This window comes from Pinus tabuliformis, chromosome J, assembly GCF_031772625.1.
Source record: "Pinus tabuliformis cultivar Carrire ecotype Pingquan chromosome J, CPIR1, whole genome shotgun sequence".
Lineage (NCBI taxonomy): Eukaryota > Viridiplantae > Streptophyta > Pinopsida > Pinales > Pinaceae > Pinus > Pinus tabuliformis.
In genome coordinates, this window is record NC_142295.1 from 1,344,987,281 (window position 1) to 1,345,008,689 (window position 21,409).

General features: G+C 32.6%; 1 protein-coding gene across 1 annotated transcript; it reads right to left on the minus strand.

Annotated features, from left to right (window-relative positions):
* Positions 1 to 13,124: 13,124 nt before the first annotated feature.
* LOC149232352 (cytochrome P450 71AU50-like) lies at positions 13,125 to 15,067 on the minus strand. Its single transcript, XM_089376469.1, has 2 exons — positions 14,043 to 15,067; positions 13,125 to 13,944 (listed from the first exon to the last, which is right to left on the minus strand). Exons 1-2 carry the CDS (start codon positions 15,030 to 15,032, stop codon positions 13,291 to 13,293), a joined length of 1,644 nt encoding a protein of 547 aa, XP_089232595.1. The 5' UTR covers positions 15,033 to 15,067; the 3' UTR covers positions 13,125 to 13,290.
* Between the last annotated feature and the right edge of the window lie 6,342 nt (positions 15,068 to 21,409).

Consider the following 21,409-nt stretch of genomic DNA (forward strand, 5'->3'; position numbering starts at 1 on the left):
TAATAAAACAACTAGAAAATGGTTTAGATATTGCAAAGTGATAGCTCTCAATTCTAAGGAGAAATTGGGTGCACTTGCAATTATCTGGAATGCACAAGAGGTTCTCATTCTGAACACGCTCACTTCATATTAAATCCTTACAGTCGAATTTTGAATTATTGTCTTTGCTGAAACTTTCAATGTATCAAATGTTTATGGCCCTCCCCTCTCGAATGATAAACTTCATTTTCTCACATATATCATCAACACCAGTAATTTTTTATTACCCTTCTCCTCAATCATATATGGCAACTTCAACATAATAAAAACCATGGATGAAGAAAGAGGTGGTATAAATTGAACACTAAATGTTGATTCCATTCATTTTTAGGATACATTGGTGACCTCCTTCATAGTTGCTTTGGACACTACAAATGGCACCTTTACCTAGAATAATTTGAGAGGAGGTACCCAACAAGTGGCCTCCAAAATAGATAGGTTCATAGTGTCAAAATATATAATGAATTGGGACATATTTTTGTAAGCATCTATTCTCCCTCACAATGGATCTAATCATTGGCCTATATGTCTGAATATTGATATTAAAACTTGTCCCATGAATAAACCCTTTGGTCTTGAGAAATTTTCGTTTCATCATCCTAATTTTCAAGCCAACATAAAAACATGGTGGAATGTAAAGGAAACTTTGGAAGGAACCTTAATGTAAAGGTTAAAAAGAAGCTTTAAACATGTCAAATTGTAGCTCAAAGGATGGAACTAACAAAAAATTAGCAACATTTTCGAAGAAAAGCAGGAACTAGAAAAGAAAAAGGAGAAAATTTAACTGGAAGCCATCGTCCATGTAAAATAAAAACATTAAATAAAGAATAAGCAATTATTCTGACCCAACTTGAGGAACAACAAAATCAAGAATAACTTTTATGGATACAGAAATCAATAATACAATGGCCCAGAGAGGGGGAATGCAATACAACATTCTTCCATAAATCTATGTTGCAACATCACCATCACAATCACATCTCCTCTATCAAAAACCATGAAGGAATTAAGATGGAGGAGTATTAGGATATAGCTCAAGAGCTCAAAAAATATTGTCAAGATATTCTAATAGAACCACTTCCGAATAGACAACATGTGATCCAAAAAATCGCAAAGGGTATTCCTTCATGTGTAACAAAGGAACAAAATGAAGTTATCCTTGGAGAAATATCCATTGAAGAAGTGGAAGAAACTATTAAAGCAATTCTCAATAACAAAGTTCTTAGCTTGGATGGTTTCATTATAGAATTATTTCAGAAGTGCTAGCCCACTATAGGCAATGAGTTCTAAGAAGGGGTGGAAGAATATCAACAATCAAACCCCATATTATAGGTCGTAGATGATGCCTTCCTCATGCTGCTGTGTAGAAGGGACAAGGTGGAGGATCCCAATGGTTACCTACCCATCACTCTCTGTAACATCATATATTATATCATTACCAAAGTAATAGCCAATCAACTCAAACCAATACTTCCAAAGCTAATTTCATTAGATAAAACTACATGTGTTGAAGTTATCCATATCCTCAATGACATCATGGTTTCCCATGAAACCATCCAATCCCTAAAGCTCTCAAAACAACTGTGCATGTTGCTCAAATTAGATCTCTCAAAATCCTTTGAAAATATCAATTGAAAATACCTTTCTAGCATCCTTAGAGAATTTGTCTTTGATCAAGATTGGATCAACTAGATCAAAAACTTGTTATCATCATATTTTGCATAATCCTGGTAAACAGATCCTCTACCATCCCACTTATATATTGTATGTGTTTAAGGCAAGGAGACTTTCTTTTGGATTTCCCTTTTATATTCACTCAGGAAGGACTAGGAAGAGCTCTAAAAGTAGTTGTAATGGATAAGAAAATCAAATGCCTTCATCTATTTGGATCAAAGTGTTATGTACCTAGGGGGGATAATATGGGGTACCAAGGGTGGTACCCAAGGTAATAATGTAATAATGGGATGGGCCATAGTAATAAATAAGGTGGTTAACCCATGTCATGTAAGGGACCACAAGTAGTTAATAATAATGTAAGGGGCCCATGGTATTAGTTGATGGTATAAGGAAACCATGGTAATGGTACATGGTATTGTATGTATGAGGCCTATATAATGGCTAGAGAATCCACAGTGAAGAGGAAGAGAAGTATTCTTGTATGAACAGGCATATGGCTTGTGGAGTGTTCTCCTTCCTTAAGGAGTGAATGTATGGTGTTGCCCTACCTTAAGGGTTTGATAATAAAGAAGCATTTATATGTATTTATATCTTGTTGTTATTGGGTTATTGCTACTATCTTATATTTTTGGATCAGAACTACAACAATTGGTATCAGAGCCAGGTTGGGGGATAATATGGGGTACCAAGGGTGGTACCCAAGGTAATAATGTAATAATGGGATGGGCCATAGTAATAAATAAGGTGGTTAACCCATGTCATGTAAGGGACCACAAGTAGTTAATAATAATGTAAGGGGCCCATGGTATTAGTTGATGGTATAAGGAAACCATGGTAATGGTACATGGTATTGTATGTATGAGGCCTATATAATGGATAGAGACTCCATAGTGAAGAGGAAGAGAAGTATTCTTGTATGAACAGGCATATGGCTTGTGGAGTGTTCTCCGTCCTTAAGGAGTGAATGTATGGTGTTGTCCTACCTTAAGGGTTTGATAATAAAGAAGCATTTATATGTATTTATATCTTGTTGTTATTGGGTTATTGCTACTATCTTATATTTTTGGATCAGATCTACAACAATTGGTATCAGAGCTCTTTCTTGGGCAAACCGTGGAGAATTTTTTTTTCATTTTTGCAGGGATTTTTTGGGTGGCGAATTTGCAGATCAGATCTGTACGTTTTGGTGTAAGATCTGCAAAATCTAATTGCAGATCTGTATTCCTTGTGCAAAAATAGCTGATTTCAAAAAAAAAATCAGTTGAATCGGAGCCCGGATGAAGGAGATATCGCTGATCTAAAAATCAGTGGGGTTGCAGACAATTTTCAGGGCAGCGATTTTGCGGCGCAGATCTAGACGTCCTGGAACAAGATCTACAAAATCTAATTGCAGATCTGGATTCTTTGTGAAAAAATACCCAAATTCAAAAAAAAAAATCAGTTGAATCGGAGCCCGGATGAAGGAGATATCACTGATCTAAAAATCAGTGGGGTTGTAGACAATTTTCAGGGCAGCGACTTTGCGGCGCAGATCTAGACATATTGGTACAAGATCTGCAAAATCTAATTGCAGATCTGGATTCTTTGGGAAAAAATACCCAACTTCAAAAAAAAAATCAGTCGAATCGGAGTCCGGATGAGGGAGATATCGCTGATTTAAAATCAGCTCTTTTTGCAGAAATTTTGGGTGACGCCGGGAGAGTAGCAGCGCAGATCTGAAATTCTATTGTCTGAATCAGGATTTCTATCACATGGGTAGATGCAGAATGGTTGTTCCATTTCCAAAAACAGGTTATAATAGAGATTCTGAGCAATATTGACGAAACTGTGACAATTTCAATTTTTCGCCAATATTCTTGTGATGGCGGGCCTAGATCGCTTTGAACAGGAAGAATCTTTTTTGGGTCGTCTCGTTAGGCTCCAACAGACTGGTACAGTGGAGGAATATATTACCGCTTTTGAAGCCTTAGCCTTCCGCATTAAGGGTCTCACTGATGAGTACTACATGGAATGTTTTATCAGCGGTCTTCAAGAAGCCATCAAAGCTCAAGTTCTACTTCACCACCCTCCCACGTGGAAGGAGGCTTGCCAGTTAGCTCGTCAGGGCACACAGCCTAGCAAAGTTTTTGTAGAAAAGAAGGAAACCAAGGAACCTAAAGGGTTATGTTCTTCTGGTACATATTTATTGCAGGTTCATGGATTGATTCAGAAGGAGAAAATCATTGTGTTTATAAATCCTAGTTGCAAGCAAAATCTTATAAGTATTAATTTGGCAAAAAGATTGCAAGTTCCAGCAAAACACATTGAAACTGCATAGATTGCTAATGAGGATGTTCAAGTGTACAAGGATTTGAAGATTTCTATGGATAAATATGTGTTGCATGGTGATTTTTATGCTTCAGAGATGGATAATATGGATGTTGTTTTGGGATATCCTTGGATGGAATCCGTGGGTACTATCAATATTAATGTGCAGAAGAAATTCCTAAAGCTATGGTATAAAAAGAAGAAAATTACATTACAAGATATTTCCATCCATAAACAGGTAGAGCACATGGAGGCTGAAGCAGAAGATGTTCAAGGGACTGACATATCAGATGATGAGCCCTTGATGATCGACAATCAAACACAAACAGAGGCTGCAGAAGAAAAGGTTACAGGTGATGATACATCAGAGGAGGGCTCAGTGGTTGAAGTCATATTGAAAAAGAAGACACCACAACAGGCACCACAACAGGGTGAAGTCAAGCAAAAGCCATCATGGGTTAAAACTTCAACATATCATCACCCCGCAAGACAACCATCATGGAAACCAAGTAGTCACATGATGGATATAAAGGAGAGAAGATCCACCCACAGCACATCAACACAGAAGAGTTGCCACGGTCAAATTCCATCTCAAGCGAGCGAGGCACCAGCGAGATCGAGGGTTCACCTTTCTCTTGGATGGCTAGATGCACGTGCATGGTATCAGTGGACTACTCTTTTGAGTAGATCTTATTATTTATGTTCTTCCCATGTTTCGGGGACGAAACATGTTTAAGGGGGGTGGAATGTTATGTACCTAGGGGGGATAATATGGGGTACCAAGGGTGGTACCCAAGGTAATAATGTAATAATGGGATGGGCCATAGTAATAAATAAGGTGGTTAACCCATGTCATGTAAGGGACCACAAGTAGTTAATAATAATGTAAGGGGCCCATGGTATTAGTTGATGGTATAAGGAAACCATGGTAATGGTACATGGTATTGTATGTATGAGGCCTATATAATGGCTAGAGACTCCACAGTGAAGAGGAAGAGAAGTATTCTTGTATGAACAGGCATATGGCTTGTGGAGTGTTCTCCTTCCTTAAGGAGTGAATGTATGGTGTTGCCCTACCTTAAAGGTTTGATAATAAAGAAGCATTTATATGTATTTATATCTTGTTGTTATTGGGTTATTGCTACTATCTTATATTTTTGGATCAGATCTACAACACAAAGCGTCCCTTAACTTGCTAACAATTTTGTATTATACAATGGGCATGGGAACTCCCACCATCCATTAGGTAAGGAACTTCACATACGTTTTGAAAAAATTCATTCAAGCTTCACGTATGGAAATCAAAAAAATGAAGCCTCGGGTTTTCTTTTTCAATACTTTGTCCTTTGTTTAGAGACATATAGAAAAATCGTTGGTTTCCATATCATCCAAATCCCCTATAAATACATAGGCACTTTGTTGATCAATATTTCTCTCAAGTGGATCTTATGGGAGGAACTTGTAAACAAAATCAACAAGCTAGCTAGTTGGACCTTCTATTGCCTCAACACAGTTTGATGCTCTGTACTCTTAAAGGAGGTCCTTCAAGCCATCCCCATCTACCTATGCTCATATTAGATTGCACTACCCTCGATCTTACAATAAATCCTTCAGCTATGACACTCTTTCCTATAGGAAGGATCCAACCTAGAAAATGAAACATCCTTAGTTGCAAGCGAAAAACTTTTCGTGACCAAAATGAAAGGAGGCTTAGGCTTATGCGATCCCTCCACTATGGCAACAATACTAAGCAACAAAACATGGTGGAGATGGATACAAGGAGGCTCATATCTATGGAAATCTATTTGGCATAAAAAATATGATTGGCATACTTCCCCTCAACATATCACACAAATGAAACCTACCCACTCTAGCTCATCCATATGGACCTTGTCCAAAACAAGAATTCATCTCATCTAGCAACATTATTTTCAGGAAGTAAAGGATGGATCTTTTGCTCTATACTGGGAGGACTCATGAAACAACTCCATGAAATCCAGGATCAACCACAACTAGATTAACTTCACCTACATATGATAGCCTAAGGCCTGCTAACAATTAACAAATATTATACCAATTCAAGCACAAAATAACAATGGAGACAACGATTACCACAAGAAAATTGGTAACCCAAGCTAGAGCGTGAAGCATAGAGTCAATTGTGGCATAACCTCCAACAAAGGTTAATGTGATTCTCCTCCCAACTAGATATACTATGACAGGGATATAGTTCAAAGGGATCCTTCACCATTTGAAAAGCTTTCCATCTAGAAGAAGGGCATCAAGAACTACAAAGAGATATGATCTAGATGAATATTTGGAAGCATAACACCTGGCCAAAGATATCCTCCTTATTTTGGCTCTTGGTGTAAAACGAAACCCTAATATGGGATAATATTAAAACACACAACCATGAACATCACTCTGAATGCCCTCTATGTCTCCTCCACTTTGAAATCCTTGAACATCTACTAAATAAGTGCACCTTCTCCAATGGCCTTTGGTTTTGATTGGATAATTTCCTCAATTATTCTAACGAGGATTCGTTAAGCATTCAAAACACCATTTCTCAATGGTGAAGCCAAGTCGTTTCTAATCCCATCCTCAATCACATATGGAAACTCTCTCCTAGCTTCCTACTATAACAATGTAAACTTTGAGATAGGAACTATAAACTCAAAACGGGAACTCTAGCAAAAAAAAAAAACTCGAAAACAACATGGAAAACAGTGCTAAAAATGAAAAGTGTTGATGCTGGAATAACACATTTTTTTTCTAGGGTAAATTTTCAACATGTTTTAAAAATGGCAGTGAAAAACAAATTTTTGTGCCAAAATTGTGCAAAAAACATTCTCAAACGGAAAGTGTTGATGCTGGAATAACATTTTTTTTTAAGGGTAAATTTTCAACATTTTGAAATAATGGCATAAAAGATTGTTGATGTTGGAATAACACTTTGTTTTTCTAGGTTAAATTTTCAACATTTTGAATAATGGTGTAAAGATTTTATCATGTCTCTCAAAAACTTTAAAATTTCAAAAGAATAATGAAGACATAAAATAAAAAATAAAACAATGAAAAAAAAAGATAAAAATTAAAAATAACAAAACGTAAATAAAAATATATATTAAAAACAAAACATAAAATTAAAAAATAAAAACTAAAAACTAAAAACTAAAAAATAACAAAAAAAAAAAAAAAAATCAATCATAAAAATGTTAAAAGAATAATAATAATAACCTATAAAGATAAGAAATAAAAAACTAAAAAAAAATAAAGAAATATAAAGAAAGAAATAATAAGAAAAACATATCTTCAAAAAAAAAATGTAAAAAAAAAAAAAAAAAATTATCTCATAAACCATAAAATAATTTGGAAAAAACAAAATTTAAAAAACCATAAAACTAAGTTAAGTAAAGATATGAATATTTTTAAAAGCATTAACAAAAATCTTTAAAAAATAATAATAATAATAAAAATTAAAAAAATTAAAAATTAAAAACAATCTAAATTAAAAAAATAAAAAATTAACCAAAAAAAACAAAAATAAATTAAAAAACTACTAAAATTAAGATTAAAAACATATTAAAAAAAAAGAATATACTTAAATTAAAAAAAAAAAAAAAAAACAACAACAACAAATAAACAAACAAACAAAAAAACAAAAAAGAACAAAAAAAACAATTAAAATTAAAATATATATATATATATATATATATAAATTAAAAATTAAAAAAAAAATACAAAACAAAACGAAAAAAACAAAAACAAAACATATTTTTAATAAAAAAAAACATTTAAAATTTGATAAAACTATATATTTTAGATTTAAAAAATAGAACCTTCTAAAATTATATATATATATATTTAAAAAACCATTAGAATTTAAAATAAGAAAATCTATTTTTATTAAAAAAAACATTTAAAATATTTAAAAATATATATTTTTTTTATTTAAAAAAATAAAAAATTGAGCTTGCTTGTGTCGCTCAACCGCCATTCGGGGCACTACCCTAGGAAATGGAGCTGCATGTAGCCTCTGTCGCTTTGCAGCTCCGCTGCCCCCACGGGCGGCCAGGCAGCGGTAGACGAGATCAACCTTTTTTTTTCCCTTTTTTAAATAAAAATATATATATTTTTTAAAAATATTTTAAAGGTTTAAAAAATTAAAAAATTGATTTTTTTATTTTAAATTTTAAATGTTTTTTAAATATATATAGTTTTTAAAATAGTTTAAATGTTTTTTTAATCAAAAATATATTTTGTCTTTTTTTAATTTAAAATATTTTTTTAATTTAAAATATATGCTTTTTTGAAAATTTTAAATGCTTTTTTAAATAAAAAATATGTATTTTTTTAATTTTAAATGTTTTTTTGATTTTTTTCGTTAAGTTTGAAAATATATAGATTTTTTAAATTTTTGAATTTTTATTTTTTTAAATTTCAGTACATATTTTTTAGATTTTTTTTAAATGTTTTTAATCTTAATTTTAGTAGTTTTTAATTTTTTTTTGTTAATTTCTTTTTCTTTTTCTTTTTAATCTAGTTTGGTTTTATTTTTATTTTTATTTTTTTTAGATTTTTGTTAATTCTTTTCAAAAAAATTTAATTTTTAATTTTGTTTTTTGTTTCCAATTTTTTATTATTTATGAGATAATTTTTTCTTTACATTTTTTTTATTTTTTGTTGTCTTTTTCATATATATTTTTATATGAAAATTAAGACAGCTAGAAAATTTGTTAAGTAATCATGATTTTAAAAAAATGGACATAAAATAGTTTAAAGTGTAAAAAAATGTAACATTTAAAAAAAATATCCACACTTAATACATTAAAAAAATTGAAGTGTTAAAAAAAGCCCTCTAAAAAGAGGTTGACGCTGCATCAACACGTTTCAAAATCAGCATGAAAATCACTAACATTTAAAAACAAATATTTATATTTGATAGACAAGAAAATTTAATGTGTTAGAAATATGCTCCGAAAAAAAAAAGTGTATTCTACATCACCACTTTTCAAAATCGGGTCACTTTTTGTCTACCTCTACGAAACGGGTAATCATATCAGTTCCCATTTCAAAGTTTACATTGTTCTATGGGTTGCATGGAAGGAATGGAACTGCTCTTCAATTCCTCTTGATTCTCTCTAACACATCATTCAAAGGAATATGAAACAAACTATTAACACTATCCCTTGTCCCCTCAAGACTAGAAGGTGTATTGTATAGAAGCTAAACTTCTTAGCGTACAAAAACTTGCCTCCATCACCCTTTCCTTTCTCTCCACCCCAATCCAACTACCTACCCTAGTTATCCCTTTATCTTGATCTCCTTTGCCTCACTCCTTTCTTAAACTGAAATTTGATGATGCTTCAAAGGTAATCCGAGTTGAAGTGGCATATTCATAAATCATCTTGGTTTACCACTCTACATATGCTATACCACATTAGGCATCAATAGAAATAATGCAGCAGAGTTAACTACTCTCCTCGAAGGCCTGGATATAACACAATTAAACAAGGATTTTCTAAATTTTCTGAGGAATGATATTCCCAGCTCATAATCCATATGCTCTATAAACTCTAGAATGACATGCCTATTCATGGAGTATCTAGGAGACGACACTTGGAAGAATTGTTAGTCTGAGTGTCCACTCAAATCACCAACCTCCCTATCATTATTCCCCTTTATATTCAATGATTGAGGAACAAGGTGGTTGGTATGCTTGTGAGTTATGTTTGTTTGCACTGTTTTCCTAAGATCTCCTCCACTCGGCATCTTCTGGTAGAAACTCCTCTCAAGAAGGCTTGTTGTCAACTCATTCAAAAATACATACAATCCTCGGATAGGGTGTTAAGCATGTCAAATGGCGAGGAGAAGGTTGTCACCATCCCCCTTGTTCATTCAACTAGGGGACATGATAGCCTACCCCCCTAAATGTCATAAAGTTCGATCCTAGAACACAATCTATGATAACCAGGATACCATGTTTACATGTTCCGTCTCTCGCTAGCGTCACCCATGTCTAATCAGCTTTGTTTTCCTTGCCACCACTCGGTTCAATCACTGCATTCTCCCTCGTGTAAATATACAAGTGCAATAACTAAGAAACATGGTATTTACAACCCTTATTATGGATATTCAAGGTTGCTATACTACCAATCATGAGGAGCCAATCTAGGTTGCAACTATAGACTGAAATCCCATGTGCTAGCTTTATATTTTCGTTATGTCTCTACTCTCTTACTCTTCTAATAATTCTATTTGTTTTCATAGCCTAAAAAAGCCACATATTAGCATAGACGTGTGTTATTTTGAACTTTTGGGAAGCTTTTTATATGCAACCTCTCTCAGCAAAGTGCACTTTTGGATATGGATGAGCATCCCCGATTATAGACAAGTCTAAAACTCTCACCTTATTATACAATCCCTGTTTAAAAGTAATACAAATCTTACTCCAAAAAATTATACATAATGTCAATATCATTTTAATATTATCATTTTTTTTTTTCAAATACAACTTAAATATTCTATTACCAAATAAATCATATTAGTTTAACTTCAACTTAATGTAAATATTACTTGATATAAAGATGGATGCTATATAAATGTAAAACACCCCTTATGACAAATGATATCAATGACCAAAATCACCTTTTACTTTAAAATGAAATTAATATATTAATTAAAAAAATTTACATAAAATCATATTTTATATTAAAACGAAATTAATATATTAATTAGAAAAAAATTACATATTTTATATTAGAATGTCTTCCACACAATTGACGTTTTGTATCATTAATACTTAAATAAACACTTAAAATATCTTAGAAACATAAACGCATTTTCTATTATTTTTTTTAAAGATTGAATCCAGTAAAATGATTGAGTATATTAAAATAAAAATCCTTCCATACATAAGAGCAATCCTTAGTAATACGGCGCAATTTTTCTTACTTTTACATATTTTCGAAAAGATGGAATCAAATAAAATCTTTGAGTATATTGAAAGGCTACGTCTTCTTTAAAAAGATTTTAAAAAGATGAGTCATTCAACATCAACGAAAAGGTCTCCCAAACAGAAAAATATAAAATGAAGTAGATGCCAATTATTGAAAAACCATATCTGATGAACAACTTTATTTTTTATAGCTTTTGAATTTTTCCACCCAATGTCGTGCTTTTTCAAAATATTTGTAGAATCAAATAAAACTCTTTAAATATTTTAACGGGTTATTAGGAGCGATGGGCATTTTGTGTTTTTAAATTACTTATTTTAAAAATTCAAAAGATTGATATGTTCGAAGTCAAAGAAAAAGTATTTTATGTTGTATAAAATATAGTGTAAAATATATATTAATTATATAAAAGATATATTAATTTAAATAATGTGTTTGTGGTTTTTAAGGGGTTAAATATTTACTTTTATCACATGTTTTTGGGTTTTGGGTAGTTAATCTGTTTTTTTTAATTTGTCTGATGAAAACGAATTCTTAGTCAAGCAAAAGCAATTTTAAGGCATACTCTATACCCAAATCTATTCGAGTTTTATTCTAACTAGTCTATTAAATTAAATAATTCATTTGAATTTTATTATAAATGATATATTAAATTAAATATTTCATTTTGAGTTTTATTTTAAAAATTTTAATGTTTTTATTTAATTTAATAAGTTATGAGCAATTAAATATTATATGTTTATCTTAAAATAAATTTTCATAGTTATTTTTCTTTTAGTTAAAGGATAAAACATATTTCCAAATGATAGCTAAGAAGATAACTTGAGTATATTATTAATGATGTGTTTGAGATTAAAAATGTTAATGATAATATTTCATTTTGATATAGAATAAAAAGCAAGTTATAATGATTTTAAAACTAACTCTTTTTACTACTTATGTGTGAGTACAATTAAAATGAGAAACGGCTCAGAGAGAATTCAATCATCAGATACTAGATCTGGTGTATTCAAGACAACAAAAATCTCTAATTTTATTAGTGCAAACTTTGTTTCCATTTATTAAGTTATTAGTTTGATGGCATTTCAGCTTCACAATAAATTCAAATAAACTCAAAGAATAGAACACAATGAAATTCATTGTTTGAAAAATCATTGTAGGAAGTGTAGTAATAACATAGTATTACTTGACACTTACTAAATCGTATTTAAATGTCATAATTTTCATATAAAAATAAAATAAGATCGTTGTTTCCAATACTCTATTCTCTAGCTGAATATAAGAGCTATACATAGTTTTTTTACTCTTGAAATAAGAATTGATATGTGTCTCTTCTAAATTAAAAATAAATTATTTACTATATAAAAATACAAATCCATTATAATAAAAACAGCAACAAATATACATATAACTAAAATTAAATTATTTACTACGTAAAAAATAAAACAATTATAATTTAAAACAACAATAAATATACATGATTTGGTAATTGTAATTAGAAAAATTATAAAACATCAATAATCTCATTCTAACTTTCAATGTGCTCATTTAGTTAATTGTGTTCCCTCAACTAACCCTAGATTTTTGGTATCCTTTTGGGATATGTCATCCATATCTCCACTTTGTTTCAAAAATATGCTAGATGATATATGTAATTGTTTGAAAAAACATGAGTGAGATTAAGTTGCACATTAGAGTTATATATATGTTATTCTATATTTTTATTTTATAGTGCACAATTTTTTAAGAATAGGCATTTTATGAGAGATGATAAAATTAATCAAATTGAAATTAATGCATATAATTATATAATTAAATTCAATATAAACATATTGCACATGAGTTTTAATACATGAAAAGTAGAAAGAATGTTTTCTTCACAAGATGAAGATTATGACTTATCAAAATTTAACATTGAAAATAGCAATTGAATAAATAATGATGAAAATAATAAAATATATCAATTTTTTTTTAGCTTAAGTAGTTTGAAGAATAATTAGTTTTTGTATTTGAATAATAATTATATAATTTCATGATAATTAATAATAATTATGTAATTTTATCTAGATTCTCTATAAATTCTCATTCCATTAAAAAAATATAAAAAACAAAATATTAAAGCATGAATAATAAAGCCTGAAGTTCTATTTCACCCGCATTTTATTTCCATACATTGACAATAAAAACACTTCTATTTCCACACAGTTCCATTCGGAATCTGTAGTTCTATTTCACCTGCAATTTATTTCCATGCATTTACAATAAAAACACTTCTATTTCCACACAGTTCCATTCGAAATCAGAAGTTCTATTTCGCCTGCGAAATGCATTTTAGGCGTGGTGTTGGAATAACCCACAGTTCTCGATCCTTGCGCAGTGTGACTCCATTAAACCTTTCAGTCATATCCAGATCTTGAGTTTTCCCACTTACGTCATCGAAGGGAAGCCTCCAGTTGAAACAGTGCAAGAGCTGCGCTAGACCAAACTCTGCAACAAGCGTTCCCAATTGCTGTGCCGGGCATCTTCTCCTGCCTGCTCCAAAGAGAAGGCACGCGAAGTTTTGCTCTCCATTTTGATCTACCTCAGACCCAACTCTTTCCATGAATCTCTCTGGGATGAAATTTTCACCGTCCTTCCACCACTTTGTGCTCCTCTCAATCGCCCAAACATTGACGAGAACGAGAGTATTCTGGGGGATTTCATAGCCCAATACATTGCAGGACGTGCCAGGTAAGTGGCGCAACAAGAAAGGCCCCGATGGGTGGAGTCTAAGCGTTTCTTTCACCACAGCTTGTAAATAAAGGAGCTTAGGCAGGTCAGATTCGCATACCATGCGATCCATTCCAACTACACTTTCCAGCTCATCCTGAAGTTTCTTCATCACTCGCGGATTTCTCAGCGCTTCCGATATTGCCCACTCTATCACTGCAGCCGCTGACTCCGACCCACCAAGCAACATGTCCTGCCAAAATCACTAGCATGATCATGACATTTCCAGTATCAAATTACGCTAATGCAATCTAAATCTAATTCAATATAATATGACCAATTTCAACTTACAAAGAGAACTCCTTTTATGCTATTTCGTGAGATTTCAACCTCTCTATCTTTATCTGCAGAGGCTGCAAGTAAGGCATCCACAAAATCATGTGTGATGTTGGGGTCATTCCGGGCAACGTGTTCATCTATTATTTTCTCTAACAACTGGTCTTGTTGCTTATGCACCTTCCTCATCCGACGGTTGAAACCTTGTAAGTCCATCCAGTCTAAATAAGGTACAAGATCTCCAATATTAAATGACCCCATTAACAGAAAGCCTTCTGTGACCATTGAAGAGAAAGCTCTTAACTCTTGCTCCGAATACTTTCTACCGAAGGCCGTCCGGCAGTTTATAGCCGTCGAAAAGGATGTCAAGGTTTGATTGATGTTTAGGGGAAGAGAGTCATCTGAATTAACAATAGACCGAATCATCGCAGAGACTTCCTCTTCTCTAATAAAGCTGAAGTACTCTAAGCGCTTGGGGCACAGCAACTCCGCAGCGCAGAATTTACGCATGTGCCTCAAGTAAGGGCTATACGGAGAAAAGGCGATGTCCGCAAAATTGAATGACAATTGCCTCGTAGCGGCCGAGGGAGGTTTGTTCGCGAAACGCAGATCGTGGGTTTTGAGAAACTCCTTGGCCATCTCTGGAGAGGAGACGACTAAGGCAAGGGCGGAACCGAAGCGGACAGACATGAGCGGTCCGTATTTCATAGAGAGAGCTTCCAGGGCTCGGTGTGGAAGCTCTCCCAGCATGTGAAGATTGCCGATAATGGGCCACGAGAAAGGGCCAGGAGGCAGCCTCTCCTTGCTTCCTTTTGAGTAAAAGCTCCATGCCGCTGTCAGCACCATGAAAATAAGAGCAGTGGGGAGTCCGACATAAAACATCACGCTCTCCGAAACTGGCCTCTGCCAAAATCCCAACTCCGTCTCCATTGTCCTGCTAGTCCAGGTACCCCCAATACAATTAGCTACACAAAGCACAAACTGTTGCTCAATTGCGTCCAGCATTTAAAAATGCAATCTCTCTACATCACTCTAGCGATTCTACGAATACGAAATCTCATTCAAATTTTTGCGATAGCTACTCAAACCTAACGCCTTTGATTAAAAGTTGTCAAAATTGACTTTCGTTGCAACCATCGGGATTCGCTCCCTGCCCACAAATAACAAAATCCCGACCAAAATCTACCCAGTTAATCGCCATACGCAACTTCTAAATTGTATTTTATGAAGAGTTAATAAAAAACTTCGTGGTGAAATTACAAAAAGAAGAGCTACGATATTGATATATTAATATTTAGACAATAGAAATGAGATGTCTACAGCGCATTTGTCATGCGACGCTTTCTAATTTTTTTCTTTGAAAAGCATTTTTAAACATTGTAAATGAGTGGGTATTTGTAATTTCAATTTTGATTTTGCAGATGATAATTCATAGTTATAATAAATTTACACATTCATCATTGATTGGTCAATATAGATAAACTTTTGCAACCATGAATTATCATCATTATCAACTTGATCATTGGTATGTGTTTAGTTTTCAAAGTGGGTATTTCTAATTTCAATTTTGATTTTGATGATGATAATTCATAGTTATAATAAATTTACACATTCATCATCGATTGGTCAATATAGATAAACTTTTGCAACCATGAATTATCATCATTATCAACTTTAAAGTCAATATTATAGGCAGCATTCTTATGGATTATTGGTATGTGTTTAGTTTTCAAAAAATAGACATTTTTCAACCGGAGTTGGTTTTTATGAAATTAGATAATAAAAAAACTATCAAAATTTAGAAATTAGTTTTCATAGATTTAAATAGGCAGTGGTTTATATTTTGATAACTATATCAAAAAGTATCTTAATAACTAAATAAAAAAGGATATATATATATATATATATAATTTTAAAAAAATGCATGGTGACAATTTACAACAAGTAACTACAGTGATATTGCTACCACTTGACTCTTGTATTTTTAGATTTTAAGATAGTTCAATATATCGATATCAACGCCACTTAGCTCTTGCTTTATTTTAAAAAAACTATGTCGTGACAATTTCCAAAAAGCAAGGGCGGCGATATTGTCATTTGTCACCACTTGACTCTTGTTTCTTTAGATTTTAAGATGGTTCAAAGCATAGATATTAGCGCCACGTGGCTCTTGTCTCTTTAGAGTTTAAGATAGTTCAAAACATAGACATGAGAAAATTTTTCTTACAATGGATAACTCAAATATTTAATTTTATTCTTTTAGTTAATTTTTCCATTTAATTAAAAGGAATGTTGAAAATTTAGTTAAAATCATAAATATAATTTTTGAAATTTAAAATTTTATTTTATATATAAATCCAAAATTGTAATTTATTAAAATAATAATTCCAAGGGCTAGTAGGAGGGGGGGAGATTCTCCTTAATCTCGATGGAGATCAAGAAGTCAAGTTCACCTGGGGTTTCGGGCATAAATCTAATAATCTAGGAGAGTTATATGGACTTCATCTCAGACTACAATGGGCCAGAGCTAGAGGCATCTCTTCTATTATCATTTTAGGTGATTTCTTAATCTCTATTCAACACCTTCACTCAAGCTTCCCAAAAAAACAACCTTATATCCTCTCTCCTTAAAAGAATCAAGAACATACTGGAATCATTCTTGCACAAGACCTATTTCCATATTCTTCGTTGTCAAAATAAAGAGGCTAATACCCAAGAGAATCTTACATGTAAATTGAAAAAAAGGTACATTTTCAACGATTCCCCAAATTGGATAATGATCCCATGAAGTTTGCTAAAGGCCTCCCTAGTCTCATCTTTATTATTAGAACTGAAATTTCAGACCTCAATAATCCTAAGGTCATGATGAGGGGTATATGCCACCCTCTCAGTCCTTCCCTCATGATGCCTCATGATGGATAGATCTAGAGCCAACAAATGTCATCGATCAAAGGTCATTTCGACTAAGGTGGAATCCCTAGAGTTATGGTGAAATTTATTCCTGCTATGCACAATTGATGCATTCTAGACTATAGCGCTCTTCCTCATTTACCTTTGCACTGGGGTCTGAGGAAAAGGCATAGGGGCTTCACTCAATGAACCTATGACCTATCACGTGCATTCGTGACATATTAAACAATACCCTTAATTTGACTACATATTGGAAAATACCGCTAAAAATCACATTATTTAACCCCCTACCAATATGAACCCAATACACCGTCCCAATTTAAAAAACACATAATTCCACTAGATATTGTAGGTATCCATTTTTTCGTTAACATTTTTTATACCTCTTTATATTTTTTCATTAACTTTGAGCTCCATTTTTTATACCTGTTAATATAAAAAGCCTTTACTCCCTATATATCCCCCAATATATTATGCTGTTTTTTCCCTGAATATATATCCCCCAATATGAACCCACGTGGTATGGTATCTCTCCCTCAGTAAAACCCCTGTGGGATGAGGAGACAGATTGAATTAATGGGGATTAAAATGGTATCAACTTCAGAATCATGGGAGATCTCAAAAGGAAGGGGATTCAATCATGAATGATGACCTCATGCTCATGGTTGAGGATCCATCCCGATGGCCTTTATTATGGCATTTTCCTCCCTCAAAACTTATTTTCTGGTACAGTGACTCTCTGTTCTGTGTGTTGGGAAGTTATTTGGTTCCATCCTCATTTGAAGAACCTAATTAGAGTTCCTAGACTATATTTCCTCCTAAATTTCTCCCTCCCGATAGTAATTCTTAGGTATATATCGATTTTGAGCAGAGAAGCACTCCCGAGAATTTTTACAAAGAATAATAGGAAAATTCCAAATTCATCAATGGAGGTATTCAATTTAGCTAGACGAGGTTCTTTATTGTCTTCCAAAACTGCATCTACAATTCAATTAGGTAGAGGAGGTTAGCGGCATGGACCTTTGGCCTCGTTTGTAGAAAAGATAGCTAGGTCTTTCTTGCAGGGTATCATGCAAATTGGAATGTGGTCTCATTTGATTTAAAAGGCTCCTTTGGCTAGAGTAGTCCTTGCCTACCAAGAGAGTTATGTTTCTATAGAAATTCTAGTTATACCTACACCATGGACAACTCTAATGCCTGTAATCATTACTTGTATTCCCTGATAGACAATCATGCTGAGATTCTTTCCCTTCATCAGCAGCTCAATTGAGAGTCATCTAGTATCTTATTCTTGACATAGGAACTTCGGGGACTTCAACAACACCATTCCAGGATTTCTCAATTAGAAGATGAACTAGACTAGATTCATCACCAGATAGCAAACCTATAGTTCCAGTGTCTTGCAGATAAGAATTAAAGTACGACAAGCAGTGCACCAGGTGTTCCTCTAGACAAGATGTCCATAGACCCACCTCCATAAGATATGTGTGCTTAGCATAAGTGCATTTTGTCAGGTGGTCAATATCGTTGAATATATAATAGTAATGGTTTGGGCATTTGGAATGACTATAGCAAAAGGTTTGTGGTAAATTTCGAAAGGTCTATTCCTGTCTCCCTTGAAGCCCTTATCTTTGGAATACAATGTAAATCGTTCCATGAATTTCTATCCCAAGTGGGCGCAGACTTAAGAGAAATCTTTCTCATTTATGTCAAACAAAAAGAATAAGAATTCCATTTTTTTTAACAATTGTGATGTTTGACTTTTGAGATTTCTATGAATTGCTCAAAAATGTCCATAAAATCTTATGGTTGAACTTAGACTCTTCTATTTTGGGGTGGGGACTCTTCAATAATAGTAGTTAATTTGATTTTTCTTTTTTAATTTTAATTTTAATAACTGAAATTAGATCATTTTAACACTTTAAAACTTTTTAATTTAATATTATAATTTAAATAATTGTAAAGTATTTAATAAAAATGCTTTAAAAGGCTAGTCTTAAGCTTAAACTTATCCAAAAACCTAATCTTTAAACATAGACTTACCCATTTTGTAGTGGGCAAAGTGCTTGGTAATGCCAATGAATTTGGGATTTTTTATATTAACTCTATTAAATTTTTATAATTTGATTTAGGAGGTATAGGGTGATTGATTTGTGGAGGGTTTAGTTCTTATTAAGTTATAGATTCAAATTATATAGAAAGAGATTAAAATTACCAGTTATTATTGAGAGAATTAAACTATTCTAAAATATGTTTAAACTCAATACCAGTTATTATTGAGAGGATTAAACTATTCTAAAATATGTTTAAACTCAATTGTGTTTCACAAACTCAATTAAGTTTCACACAATCTTTATGATAACATCATGGAAAATTTTAGGGGCTAATGTTCGCCCAGTGGGCTAATTTTCCATGATTTTTCCACAAAAAAGTTTCGCCAATTTCCAATTTTATAAAAGACAATTCGCCCAAAGTTTAGAATACAAAATTATTTTAACTTAAAAATCGCCAACATTATATAGAGACTATATATAAAATCATTATAAATTTGAATAATTTTACAAATATATCAATAAACATTTTATAGTTTGCATATTAGGGATTATTTGGATTCGCCAATGTTTTTAAACTTCAAGAAAATTTTCCATCCTTAAAATTTTCCTTGGATAACATTCGATTAATAAAAAAATCAATCTTCCATTCAACATTGAAACTATTATAAAACTACCTTAACCTCATGCTTGAAAGAAAACCATGAAGAAGGCCCAGAATTTTCATTCTCTAAACTTTAAGAACTATGAAAAGTGGAATTTCAGATCCTACTAGAGATTAAAATTTAATTTTATTTCACACGCTTGCTCAAGTTCTATGACATGAAAGTGACCCAACTTTAACCTAAGCTTTTAATAACACATAAAATGTGTAAACCCAAACCAATTCAATTTGACCTGGAGAGTTTTTAAGTGAGAAATGTATAGTATGTTGAACACCAGAAGTTACCATCTTAAATAATTGTGTTTTCTCGTTCATATAGCATAATAACGGTAACTCTGTGATAGCCAGCTGGATGCAATTTTATCACTAAATTAATTTTAGAACATTTCACTTTTATCCCTTTTAATTAGCTACTTAATGTTTGTTAATTTTTATTTTAAAAAATATTTATCTATATTATCTAAAATAAATTATTTTAATGTACAAATAATAATAAAAAAATGAATAACTATATAATACTAAAATTTGAATATTTATAAAAAATATTATTAAACATTTTACAGTATTGGTTTCATTTTTAAAATTTTCCATTATAAATCATACGCTTAATATAATATCAATATTACAAAACCTTAGCTACTGAGTATTATGTGGTTGTTAAATTGCTCTTCTTATTACTAGTGCTAGCGGAAGGAGCAGAGCTCCTTCATATCGTTGAACTACAACATAGCACAACCAGGTTGAACAACCTTTTGCCTCAAACCTTTAGGTTTCTAGCCAAAACCTTAAGGTGGATCATCAAAATAGTTTTCCACCTAACTCCCCACTAGGGAAACAAATGGCAAGCAACTACCTCCCCAAAGCAGTAGTAGATCCAAAATTTCAAGTACAATCTAGCTATATTGGGGAATATATGAAACACATGTGAGATCATGTGCTCATTAGGAAATTCCTAGGTATTTGGCCCTCAGTGGTAGCACTCTCTCATTGGATGCAACTAAAATAGAAACCCAAGGGGCAAATCAAACTAGAACTAGGCCCCAAAGGTTTGTGCACTATAACATTTGCAATTATTGAAGATGGAACATAGGTCTTTGAAAATGACTCATACTTCTTCAACTTCGATGGACTCTACCTCTACTTTTGGATAAATATATTTGTACCCGACAAAGAATATTTAACTATAGCTCTAGTCTCGATCAAAATATACTCATTGTCATGGGAATTCTAAGATGGAAAAACCTCCACTGGCATCTCCAACTCCATTGGGAATTTTCTAAAAGCATCAAAAGCAACAAAGGAAGACAAATATATCTATGATGCATGTATCTGTGCTTATATGATCACCTCAAAGCCTCTTCTAGTGTTTATCGATATTTATTGTCACGATGAAATTTGGAAACAAACCTCAGGTTAGAAGCACATCCCTTTCAATGCCACAGATTCCATGAGTATGGTTACCTTGATAGAAATTTTCCTCTTCTAGCTATGAATTCTAACGTTGATCCTATTAACACCTCATATGATGATAGCTTCACTAAGGCTAACAACAAATGGAAGGGCCCAAAAAACCATCCCCCTTAACCCGATCAAGTTGGGAAGCATCTACACATGAACAACTATTTCAACCTCCTGTCACTCGAGAAATATTGGATCCTCCTATGACTATGTCATCCACTAAAATTGAAATGTCGAACTCTAATCCTCCTCCCTGTACCCCGAATGATTTCCCCCCTTTCCTCATATGTGGCCCCACC

Excerpts from the sequence above, each read along its gene's own strand:
- LOC149232352 (XM_089376469.1), bottom strand. The coding sequence starts at position 15,032 with ATGCTGGACGCAATTGAGCAACAGTTTGTGCTTTGTGTAGCTAATTGT. Across the intron at positions 13,945-14,042 it reads GCATAAAAGGAGTTCTCTTT|GACATGTTGCTTGGTGGGTC; the intron begins GTAAGTTGAAAT and ends TGATTTTGGCAG.